The sequence below is a fragment of the Euleptes europaea genome, chromosome 6, assembly GCF_029931775.1.
Source record: "Euleptes europaea isolate rEulEur1 chromosome 6, rEulEur1.hap1, whole genome shotgun sequence".
Classification (NCBI taxonomy): Eukaryota; Metazoa; Chordata; class Lepidosauria; order Squamata; family Sphaerodactylidae; genus Euleptes; species Euleptes europaea.
The window spans coordinates 55,490,481-55,502,293 of record NC_079317.1 but is presented as its reverse complement, the minus strand read 5'-3'; the positions used below and the strand labels follow the sequence as shown (position 1 = coordinate 55,502,293).

General features: G+C 45.1%; 2 protein-coding genes across 2 annotated transcripts; both read right to left on the bottom strand.

Moving 5' to 3' along the window:
- Positions 1 to 440: 440 nt before the first annotated feature.
- Positions 441 to 2,594, bottom strand: LOC130479504 (disintegrin and metalloproteinase domain-containing protein 20-like). Its single transcript, XM_056851903.1, has one exon. It carries the CDS (start codon positions 2,592 to 2,594, stop codon positions 441 to 443), a length of 2,154 nt encoding a protein of 717 aa, XP_056707881.1.
- Positions 2,595 to 8,681: 6,087 nt separating this feature from the next.
- LOC130479503 (disintegrin and metalloproteinase domain-containing protein 20-like) lies at positions 8,682 to 10,859 on the bottom strand. Its single transcript, XM_056851902.1, has one exon. The coding sequence runs from the start codon at positions 10,842 to 10,844 to the stop codon at positions 8,682 to 8,684; it is 2,163 nt and encodes a 720-aa protein (XP_056707880.1). The 5' UTR covers positions 10,845 to 10,859.
- Between the last annotated feature and the right edge of the window lie 954 nt (positions 10,860 to 11,813).

Genomic DNA, 11,813 nt, shown 5'->3' with positions numbered 1-11,813 from the left:
GTTTAGCCTGTGTAAACTGGGGGTAGTTCACTTATTCAAATAGCACTGGACGTAATATACATTTCTGTGGGTAAGTCCTGTTTGGGAACAAGATTTGCTCATGGTTATTTATGATTTTCCTTTTTTCTCCTGAGGTCCAGATGGTGGAGGTGCTGTGAATCTGAGGGGAGAGAGAGTACATTCAGAGAACCTGATTAGTTAACTTAAATAACATCAGAGCTTATGATCTGTTACGTACCTATGAGAAAAATTCCATAAAACACCAGTTAAAATAAGTCAGACGCGTGTACATTCAAACATCTTTATACATAATACCACCACATGGTACAGGAATTTATATTGAATAATATACTATACAAATGGCTGCAACTTCCTTTCAGTTTGTTTTGTGACACATTGTATGTTATACACTTTGTAGTATTCTGAGCTGTCTTTCTTTGTCAATTTTGTTCCCAAAATGTTCTACCCCACTGCATCAGATTGACTCTGTAATATGCACCAAGACCAGCAACACTAACAACAACGAGAACAGCAGGGGGAATTAGGAGCCCTCTAATAAATGGCGCAGTGAGCCGCTGTGATGGAGGGGGTCCGCTGTCAATACTGCCACCATAACCTTCGCTTAGACAGTATGGAGGGGCCCAGCCATAATCACAGTGACAATTTTTGTGGCTGTTACAGATTCCCCAATTGTGGCACTTTGTCATATTACAATCATAGTTCAAGCGAGATATATTAACACATTGCTTATTAATACACATCATATCTTTGCCACAGGAAGTGCCATCGTTCACAGCTCCAATATCAGGTATTCTCGATCCATAATGGTAGTCTGTGCCCCAGCATAAACTGTTGTTAACTCGTGTTTGAATTATGGTGCTGTGTCCTTCCAAAGGAAGGAATTCAACAACGTCTTTACACTGGATTCGGCCACACAGGACATTCCCAGAAGTACATTTTATATAAGCACCACGAACCCCACAGTTGCCAAAGCGGTCGCCTTGAGTATTCAGTTCTCTGAAGCAGACCTCAGAAGCCACTGTTGCGCTTGAGCCAAAGATCATCTTGCACTGTTCTTCGTGAGTAGAGCATTTCCCATGATAACAGTAGGTACCATCTTGACATGGGGCACCATCTTGTACATAAACATCTTCAGGACACCATTCTGAAGTCCCGTTGCAGTACTCTGGAAAGTCACAGACACTAGCACTTTTCCTGCAAACAGTTCCAGCTGGAAGATACTGGCATCCGGAGCAGCACTCTCCAAAAGCACATGCGATGCCCGAACGCAACTTGCAATCAGACTGGCAACAAGGATCCCGTTGACAGCTCTGTCTTGAACCACAGTCACATTGCTCTCCATGTTCCACTACTCTGTTCCCACAGTATGGGAGTTTATACCGTTTATCAGGGTGTCCAGCAGAAAACAAGCACCGTGCCCCGCCAGATTTCATTAAGTTGTAAAACGCTTTATAACTGCAGTTGCTGAATTTATCACTGTTTGAGTGATAGGCAGACATAATGCAGCTACCTCGTTCACATTTACAGTGTGCTACATCATGGTACATGCCAAGAATATGCCCTTGTTCATGGGTAAAAGTGTTAGTAAAATGGAACAAACTGGAACTTACATAAGCATTAACAGCACTTGAATAGGCATTCCAACACACTGTTCCAATGAACGCTAATCCCAGCGCATCTCCAAAACGTTTATATACAAAAAGGTGGCCTGCATCATGTGGTAGACGTGAATAAAGTGTGTTTTTTCTCCAAGTATTAAAATTGTCAAGGAGAACATTTATGGTGTCAGCGATATTTATGAGATTTCTTTCAGACCATATTTCCAATCCAAGAAGGATTATCTGAACGCCAAGTGGCGCATACCAGGAATTTGAAAGATGGATGACATTCAACACGTTCAGAGCAACAACAGTTTCATTTCTCCCGAACTGAACATAGCGCTCATGATCCACCACAATGACAACCTTTGCATATGTTGTATGTGTCCACCAGGGTCTGTCCTGAGATCTTCCAGTTGCTATAGTCCTTGTGTTTTGGATCATGGCTGCCTGACGAAGTTCCTCTTCTTTTGTCAGCCCACACCTCATGTGGATGGCCCCTTTCTCTTCTTCCAGGTGATACACCACATGTTGAAAGGTAGCAGAAGCCAGGACAGGTTCAATTTCATAGGACTTATTTTCTACTTGCAAAACACCCCTGAGACCTCCTGAACAAGTGCTAAAAGCAACCACAGACAGTGGCCTGCCCCGTACGAAGCCATCATAGAAACAGTCATCCCTGATGAATGGATATTCCACCTGGAGATCCCCCTCCTTGCTGTAGGTGAAAACAGGGAAGTGTTTGGGGACAAAGTCTCTCTTCTGCCTGAGGTATACCAGGTGGCTCTTCCCTTCAATCTTCAGCAGGTAGTTCACATGCTGAGGTTCTTTTAGCCCATGCCTGGGGGTCAGTTTCCTTGGGATGATCACCTCATAAGAAGCATATCTGAACCCTGGAGGGGGCGTTTGGGCAGCAGTCTCTTTCAGGACACTCCTCAAGACCAGCACTAACAACCAGGCAAGATTATTAGCCATTTTCAAGCTGGGAGTAAGAATTTTCTAGGCTACCTGACCTTTGCTTGGGATCCAAAAAAGGAAGTCTTCGTGGTCACTAGCAGGAGGAGAGAAGCAAGACTGGATGGAGTCTCCATTTGATTCAGAGGGTGAGAAGGAAGGTTCTGACCATAGCAACAGTCAACAGGGAAACCTTTGGAATGAGGGCGGAGCTTTGTGTGTCAAAGGTCAACAGACTATTTTAGGAATGGATGAAGAAACGCTGGAAGAAACGAGTGGTTGGGGCCTGGCTGGCTTATAAGAATGTGCAATTAGACATTTACTAGTGAAGGATTCAGCCCAAATATTGGGAATCTGCTAAATCCAAACAAAATTATTTCCAACATAATGGAGCCTTCAGAACCATGATTGTACTATTTATTTTGGGCAGCAACAGGGGCTTGGGCAACATTGAGTGTGAGTCAGGATCAGTAAACTCTTGTCAAATAACCAATATATTGGGGGGGGTTCATGATTGGGAGGAAGAATGCCTGTGGTGGAGTTTCACTTATGACATCCCCACATTTGCCATGCATGTTAGGCACCAATCAACACTTCTGAATAACAGGAACATCAAGATGACATCACTGAATCCATTCTTTACCTTTGACCATACTGGATGCTCAAGCAGGCTGCCAGGGAGAACCCCTCATGCTTCCCTGTACAGAACACTTCTGTATTGGTGTCTGTAGGATGGGGAATCAGCTTTTGCAATGGAGTGGGATGGGATCACTTTGACAAGGGAATGGAATACTAATAGGAAACTTTACACGATGAGAACAAGGTCAAAGATGACAACACTGAGCTGATGGGTGAGTCATCTGGAAGCAAATTTGCAATAGGAAAGCGATGATGTGGGTATGATGTTGACATGACCTCTCCAAGGAAATCTCTACTTTTTAAAATTTCAGCTATATGTTTAAATAAGCATTATTATGTGCACCTCACTTCTCTGAATGCTGAGAAATTTCTCAGGGAGTGTGTCAAGACAAAGCTTGTCTTGGGAAAGTAACATGACTAAGTTCACCTCCTTGAGTAACTCACACAATAAAGCAAAATAAAGCTTTATTAAATAATGTTTTTTAAAAGAAGGTATTAAAACAGTCACACAGTTCAGTGGCAGTAGAATGCAATAAATAACAAAGCTGACTAGCTATCCTACTTACTGGAGTCTCAATACAGTTCAGATGGTCCAGCAAAGTAAGGCTATCTACCTAAATACAGGACAGATGACACATCATGGCAATAATGCATAATGGATTGTTGCTTTCACATATCCTTTGCAGTGAAATCTCTGCACCAGTCTGTCTCCTCTGCACACTGACACAGTGGCCTCATATTGTTTTGGGCTTCTTCTTCCACTTCTAGAAGGGAATTTCAAAATTTGCTCATGCTTTAATTTCCCATTTGTGATCTTAAGCAAAGAGACCAACTTAGTGGCCTTTTATGCAGGGGTTGTTCCTGCATGTTCCCTGACTACTTTGGGGCTTCATTTTAATTATGCATGCATTTTCCAACCTTCAGAAGTTACATCGCTCTCCTCTCACATTTTCCCCGCGTTTACAGGATGCTGTTTTACCACGAGTTGAAAGTCTGTCTCAATCCCAAATCAAAAGCCGGTCCTATGCATACTTGTCACTTTGGGTTTTTCTCCCCATGTCCATTCTCACTTCTCCCTCCCACATGTCTGTCTCCCTCATCCAACCCCTCCCCTTGAAGCCATTATTGAGTGCACTAGCAAGAGAATAATGCTGGGATACCATGAGGCTGCTCATTTTCACAGTGAGTGTGGGTCAGTTTCAGATTGAACAGTTGAGAGAATGCTGAAATAATCAGAAACCACCTATGTGGCTGCATATTTGGACCATTTCACAGTGAGTGTAGGTCAGTTTCAATTCTCGGCATGATGGAACAGAGCCAGGCTGATTTACCTCCCTTCCCTTATACGCATCCTCTTGCAGGCATGAAAGCCTTTTGTTGTTGTTGTTTGTGAGTGCAAGACTACCAATGGAACAATGAATGTCACAAGTCACAGTGCGAGTGTTTTCATGTTCTTATGACCCTTGCATTGAGATAGCCAGAAACAAATTGGTCGGGGGTGAAGATGTCCAGACCCTTCTCTGCTTTGTCTGTAAAATGGCCAATAGTTTATTTATGTCATTTCCAGCCCTCGTAACAAATGAGTTTGACACCCCAGTGTGGTGTAGTGGTTAAGAGCGGTGGTTTGGAGCGCTGGACTCTGATCTGGAGAACCTGATTTGATTCCCCGCTCCTCCACATGAAGCCAGCTGGGTGACCTTGGGAGCTAGTCACAGCTCTCTTAGAGCTCTCTTGGCCCCACCTACTTCACAGGGTGTCTGTTGTGGGGAGGGGAAGGGAAGGTGGTGATTGTAAGCCGGTTTGATTCTTCTTTAAGTGGCAGAGAAAGTCGGCATATAAAAACCATCTCTTCTTCTTCCCTGAACTAGCACCAGCGGTGGGTAGAAAGAGACAGGGAAGAAGGCAGCTGACTGAAGAGAGATAAACTGGATGGATCTGGATAGAAGTGCAAGTAGTGCAGAGCTGCACACTGGACTGCCCTCCTTAGCCAGGCAGTAGGGTTGCCAGTTCCCCCCTGGCCACCGGTGGGGGATGTGGAGGGTAGGGTTGCCAGATCCAGTTTGAGAAACTCCTGGAGATCTGGAGATGGAGCATATGAAGGCCAGGGACCTCAGTGGAGTACAATGCCATAGCGTCCACCCTTCAGAGCATCCATTTTCTCCAGGGGGTCTGATCTCTGTAGCTTGGAGATGAGCTATAATTCCGGAGGACCTCCCAGTGCCAACTGGGGGCTGGCATCCCTACCAGGCACATGCCCACAGATAGGCATGGAGGAGAAATTGGGGGAATGGTTGCCATTTTCCTGCTCCCAGTGGAAGATCCCCTGCTTTGAGCCCCCGACCCCTGCTGCCACTCGATAGGCTGGTGGGTGAAAAAAAATAAGACAACAAATCACCATTGCCCCAATGGCTGAATCCTAGAGCAGAATCATGTCACTTCCAGGTTCGTCCCATAAATGACATCATGCCATTGACACAACGGTGCCCCCCAACCATGTTCTGCCCACTAGTCTCTTGCTGGGTGCCAGACACAGGCTGGTAACTGTGGGGTGGGGAGGCAAAGCTAAAAAATATATCTTTTTAGCTACTGACTCCAGAGAATCTATTATTTGGACCTTCCCTCTTTTCCATCTGCCCTAGATTTCTCCTGAGATCATGTGTCTGAGGAAATGTGGGCCCCAAAGGGGCAAAGCACCTCCCACTGGTATTTCTGCTCAAGAAAACAGTGCAGGAGAGAAGTCTGAAGCCCTTCCTCCCCTCTTGCAGCGTTTATGAGCATCTGGAAGCAATGGACATTTTGGCAGGTGAATGGCACGTGTGACTGCGAGCTGGCTGGGGGGCTTCTAACTTGGTTCACATTAGAATTTAGCTATACTCTACAAGAGCCATTCTCCCCCCCCCTCCAGTTTTCTCCTAGAAAAGCATTCATTTTTGCTAACCATAATTTGTCAGCTTATTCTGATCTGCTGTAATGATCCTAGCGTAGGGTTGCCAACCTCCAGGTGGTGGCTGGAGATCTCCTGGGATTGCAACTGATCTCCAAGTGCCAGAGATCAGTTTGCCTGGAGAAAATAGCCACTTTGGAAGGTGGGCTCTATGGCATTTTACCCCACTGAAGTCCTTCCCAAATCCCACCCTCCTCAGGCTCCACCCCCAAAACCTCCAGGTATATCCCAACCCAGAGCTGGCCGCCCTATCCTAGCCTGAGGCTGATGAATGGAGCAGCCTGTAGGCCTCAACGACTTCCCTTTTTCCTCACACAGAAGCCTCCGGGCTTGCTGCCATTTATCCTGCAGGCCTGGTTTCCCAGGCACCCTCCAAGCCTCAAGATGGGATTGGGGGAAATGGAGGGAAATGCAGAAAGAAACCAACCACTATTGAAGAGGGAGAGCTTTGACGGAGAGCATATAGGATTCTGCACATAGAGGGAGGGTGTTCACTCCCTAAAGCTGTGCAACTGTGTTGCTTTTAAAAGGAGCTGATCTCTCACCTCAAGATGTGGGTGAACGGGATCAGGTGTTGATATAGAGAAGAGGCTCCCAACCTTTTTGACCCCGCGGGCATCTTTGTAATTCTGGCCCAACTTGGAGGGCGCAGCCACAAAATGACTGCCATAAAACGGCTGCCGCATGAGGTGGAGTCAGCTACAGAATGGTTGCCCCTGCTTACCTTCAGTCACCCAGTGAAGATCCTTGTGCTGTGTTGACAGCTGCTGCTGAAGCAACTTTTTAAAAAATCTGCACAGCCAATCAAGTCTCCAGTGGCCGATTAGAAGCCTGGCTGGGCAAAAGTCTCACCTGGTCCCACTGACTTTCTAAAAACACCTGGCAGGTGCCAGAAAAGTTGTCAGTGGCCACCGTTGAGGACCCCGAGATAGATTTAGGGATCAAGTAAGACAGTTGCGTTAGGGAACTTTATTGTTTGCCAGCAGGCTTCTCTTCTGTGTGAGTTGTAGTGGTTAAGAGCGGTGGTTTGGAGTGGTGGACTCTAATCTGGAGAACTGGGTTTGATTCCCCACTCTTCCACATGAAGCCTGCTGGGTGACTTTGGGCTAGTCACAGTTCTCTTAGAGCTCTCTCAGCCCCACCTACCTCACAGGGTGTCTGTTGTGGGGAGGGGAAGGGGAGGTGATTGTAAGCCGGTTTGATTCTGCCTTAAGTGGTAGAGAAAGTTGGCATATAAAAACCAAGTCCTCTTCCTCTTCTTCTTCTTCCTCCTCCTCCTTTGTAGTGTAACCCATATTCTGCTCCATTTTTATAACTGTTCTCTTACTTAATTTACTCTGACAGAATTTGGTTAAGAAATTACTTTTCCATTTACTTAGCCTGGGTCCTCCATTCTTCATATTTCAGCACACAATAGGACATGCTCTGACCGATGAGAGGTGGCGGACCTACATTTTTGGGGCCCTGAAGCTTGAACTGTTATGGGGGCCCCTTCACAACCACCAACAACAGGGCAACATCCAACAAGGTCCAAAGGGCCTTGCTGCCCTTGCAAGGACCTCGAGGCCCAAATGGCGGAGAACAGGGTGGTGGGGTGGAATCCTTGAAAATGGGCCATACAGTGATGAAATAAAACTATAGGACTATTAAGCTGTGCACCAGCGAAAGATTTCAGGATCCAGCTGCCAAAATGTAGGCTATGAATAGATTCTGTTGAGCTCAGACAGCCCTTACAGCTGAGGGTTCGGGCTCTGCAAGCCCCCAAAATGTTTTTGAAATTTGACCAATTACAGGGACATTTTGAAGCCATATGAAATGGGTATTAGAGCATATTCTAAGGTCAATATTAAGTACTGCAACCCATTAGCTTATGATTCTATCACTAAAAAACTCCATCGATTTTGTTGAGAAATTCACTCATTAAAAAAAAGTTGCTTCAGGCCCCCCCCTCCGGGATTAGGGGCCCTGAAGCTTCAGCTTCATTAGTTTCACAGTAGATTCTGTCTCTGCTGATGAGGGAGCTCCAGGCCCTCCCCAGTCAAGCCCTAAACTAGAGTGGTGGCAGCCAGTTAAGGCCTTCCCTGCCCCAAAGCTGAAGGGGGCTGGAGGGAAGGCGGGGATGTGATGGACTGGAGGGATCCTTGGAAGAGATCCCCTGTCCAAAACAAAACCCTGCACAGCCTCACCCCTTCCTGTGACACTGGCCTGTACCGTGATGGCTGTGGATTTAGTAAACATTCTGTGTGTGTGTGTGGGGGGGGATTACTCCTCCATATATGCCCCCAACATTTTCATATTGATGTTCCTAGGAGATAAATTCCATCCCAACCAGTTTTTAAGCGTCTAAAGACACAGTCTAAATATATTTTGCATAACATTACAAATATATTACCTGAAATGCATATACATATATCTGTGTATATGTATACATACTAATTTAAAATAACAAGTGTCCATTATTTCCTGTGTAAGGTTGTCCTGGTATGTGTTGTTTTGGTGATACATTGCGGGCTTCTTTCTTTTCTTCACACCATTGGATGAAGTCTTCCACTTTGTCTTCTAAACCATGGCATCAGTATAGACCTGGAATATATACCCAGTCCTATAATTGTAGTAACACAAAGGACTACTGCAACACTAATTCCTACTGTAGCTCCTGCACTGATAGCCTTATGGGGTGGAGGGGGACCACTGTCAATACTGCCACCATAACCTTCATTTACACAGTATGGAGGAGCAGAGCCATAATCACAATGGCAATGTTTCTGGCTGTTGCATATTCCCCGATTATGGCACTTTGTTATATTACAATCATACTTCAAGAGGGAAACACTGGCACATTCCCTGTTAATACATATCATGTCCTTGCCACAAGGTGTTCCATCTTGAACGGCTCCAATATCAGCTATCTCCATTCCATTATGGTAATCTGTTCCCCAGCACAGCCTATTCTTAACACGAGTTTGAATTATGGTGTGGTGCTCCTCCATCGAAGGTAAATAATGAATGTTTTCACACTGGATCCTGCCACAAAAGATGTCTTGAGCTTTACACTCCTTAAAATCTGAGCCTGCAGTAATGCCACAGTTGCCAAAACGATCACGTCGAGTGTTCAGTTCTCTGAAGCAGCTCTTTTCAGCAACTTCTGCTTGTGAGCCAAAGATCACCTTGCACTGTTCTTCATGAGTAGAGCAATCCCCATGATAACAGTAGGCACCTTCATGGCATAGGGCACCATCTTGTACGTAAACATCTTCAGGACACCATGCTGAAGACCCATTGCAGTACTCTGGAAGGTCACAGACACTAGCACTTTTCCTGCAAACAGTTCCAGCTGGAAGATACTGGCATCTGGAGCAGCACTCTCCAAAAGCACAAGTGACACCGGAATGCAACTTGCAGTTTGACTGGCAGCACAGATCTGATTCACATTTAAATTTTGAGCCGCAGTCACATTGTTCTCCATGTTCCACTATTCCATTTCCACAGTATTTGAGCTTATACAGTTTATCGGGATCTGGAGGTATTTTCATACATTCTTTTCTACCCCATGTTATTTCTGTGTAATAATCATTATAACTGCAGTTGCTAAATTTATAAGCGAGGGTATGACGTCTGGCCATAATACAGTCTGGTAGATCACAAATACAGTCCGTTTCATCATGCCTCATGCCAAGGTTATGACCCAACTCATGGATAAAAATAGTAGCAAATGAGGCCAAAATAGAAGTGACATATGATTCAACAGCAGATGCAGAATCAGTCGAACACATACCTGCAACATATGCTAATCCAAGATCGGTCTCAAACTTTTTATATATAAATAAATGACTTGCATCATGCTCCAGGCGAGGTGCAAGCACCTCTTGTCTCCACAGATTGAAATCATTAAGGACAGTAGCCAACTTTTCAGCAATTGGGATGAGGTTTTTTTCCGACCATATTTCCATCCCAACCAGGGACACCTGCACACCAAGTGGAGCATAAACTGTATTTGCAATATGGATGATATCCAACAGTTGCATAGCAACAACAGTTTCATTTCTGCCAAACTGGACATATCGTTCATGTTCTACTACAACTGCAATTTTTGCATATCTGGTGTGTGCCCACCAGGGTCCTCTCAGGGAACTTTTCGCTACTACATTTTCTACATTTCTGATCATGGCCATTTGGTGTTGCTTTTCCATTGTTAACCCACACCTCATGTGGGTAGCCTCTTTTTCTTCTTCCAGTCTGTACACCACATGTTGAAAGGTAGAAGATGCCTGGACAGGTTTAATTTCATAGGTCTTATTTTCTACTCGCAACAGACCTCTGAGGCCCATTGAGCAAGTACTGAGGACAACCAAAGAGAGAGGCCTACCATGTATTAAACCCTCATAGAAACAATCATCCCTGATGAAAGGATAGTCCACCAGGATGTCCCCCTCCTTACTGTAAGTGAAAACAGGGAAGTGTTTAGAGACCAAGTCTCTCTTTTGTCTGAGCTGCACCTTGTAGCTTTCCCCCTCAATCTTCAGCATATAGGTGACTTCCTGGGGATCTTCTTCTCTGTACCTGAAGGTCTGTCTCCAGGGGATGATCACTTCATAAGAGGCATATCTGTATCCTTGAGGTGGTATTTGATCAGCAATCAGGATGTTTCTCAGGACCAGCATCAGCAACCAGGCTAGGTCACTAGTCATTTTCCTGACTGGGGGAAAGAATCCTGTAGGACACCCTGACCCTGCTTCTCATCCAGGACAAAGAATTCCCCTGAAACTGCTGGTAGACCAGAACCAAAGTGGGAAGAAAGCTCCATATGGCGCAGCAGAAGAGGATTCTGACCATCGTAACTGCCAGTGAGATTAGCCTTGGAATGGGGGTGGAGCTTGGAATCAGGAACAGAATAGAAGGGATGGAGAATGGCAGAGGAAGCTTGGAGGGGCTGGGGAAAGGGATGGTTGCCAAAGTAATGAAAGAAGTGAAGGGCTGATAAATTGAAAACAACCCAAGAATGAGGAGGTGGGTAAAGGAAGTGAGGGAAAGGAGTTCAGAGGCAACAACTGTAAGCTCATTATTAATGTCCTAGTGGCAACCCTGGTTGTGCTAAGAGGTACACATCAAGTTTTCCCCTTTGAGCACAAGGCAGGTAGTTGTTGTTCTTTTTTGTTGTTGTTGTTTTTTCCATCAAGTTGCAAAGGTTTTCAAGGCAGGATATGGTCAGAGGTGGTTTGTCATTGACTGTCTCTGTGTAGCAACCCCGGCATTCCTTGGTGGTCTCCCATCCAAATGCTAACCAAGGCTGACCCTGCTTAACTTCTGCGAAATGACAAAATCAGGTTATCCTGGGTTATCCAGCTCAGGACAGATATTTCTGTTTCCAGTGTTGAGCTGTAGCCATTGTTGAGGTGAATTGGATTTAGATTGCAGCTAACTGAAAATACTTGGGATTGTTTGCAAGTGCTAGTAGATGAGACTGTTCAAATTAAAACACTTTTGTTAAATTAAAACAAATTTTGCTGCTGCTGGAGAGCTCAAAATCAGATGTGGATCAAAATCCAGAACTTTACTGTACTGCTTGCCTATAAGTATTGCCACATGAAGAAGAGTTGTTTTTTTATATGCCGACTTTCTGTACCACTTAAGGAAGAATCAGACTGGCTTACAATCAC

What these genes read in the sequence shown, in the direction of transcription:
- LOC130479504 (XM_056851903.1), bottom strand. Translation starts at nt 2,594, where the DNA reads ATGGCTAATAATCTTGCCTGGTTGTTAGTGCTGGTCTTGAGGAGTGTC.
- LOC130479503 (XM_056851902.1), bottom strand. Translation starts at nt 10,844, where the DNA reads ATGACTAGTGACCTAGCCTGGTTGCTGATGCTGGTCCTGAGAAACATC.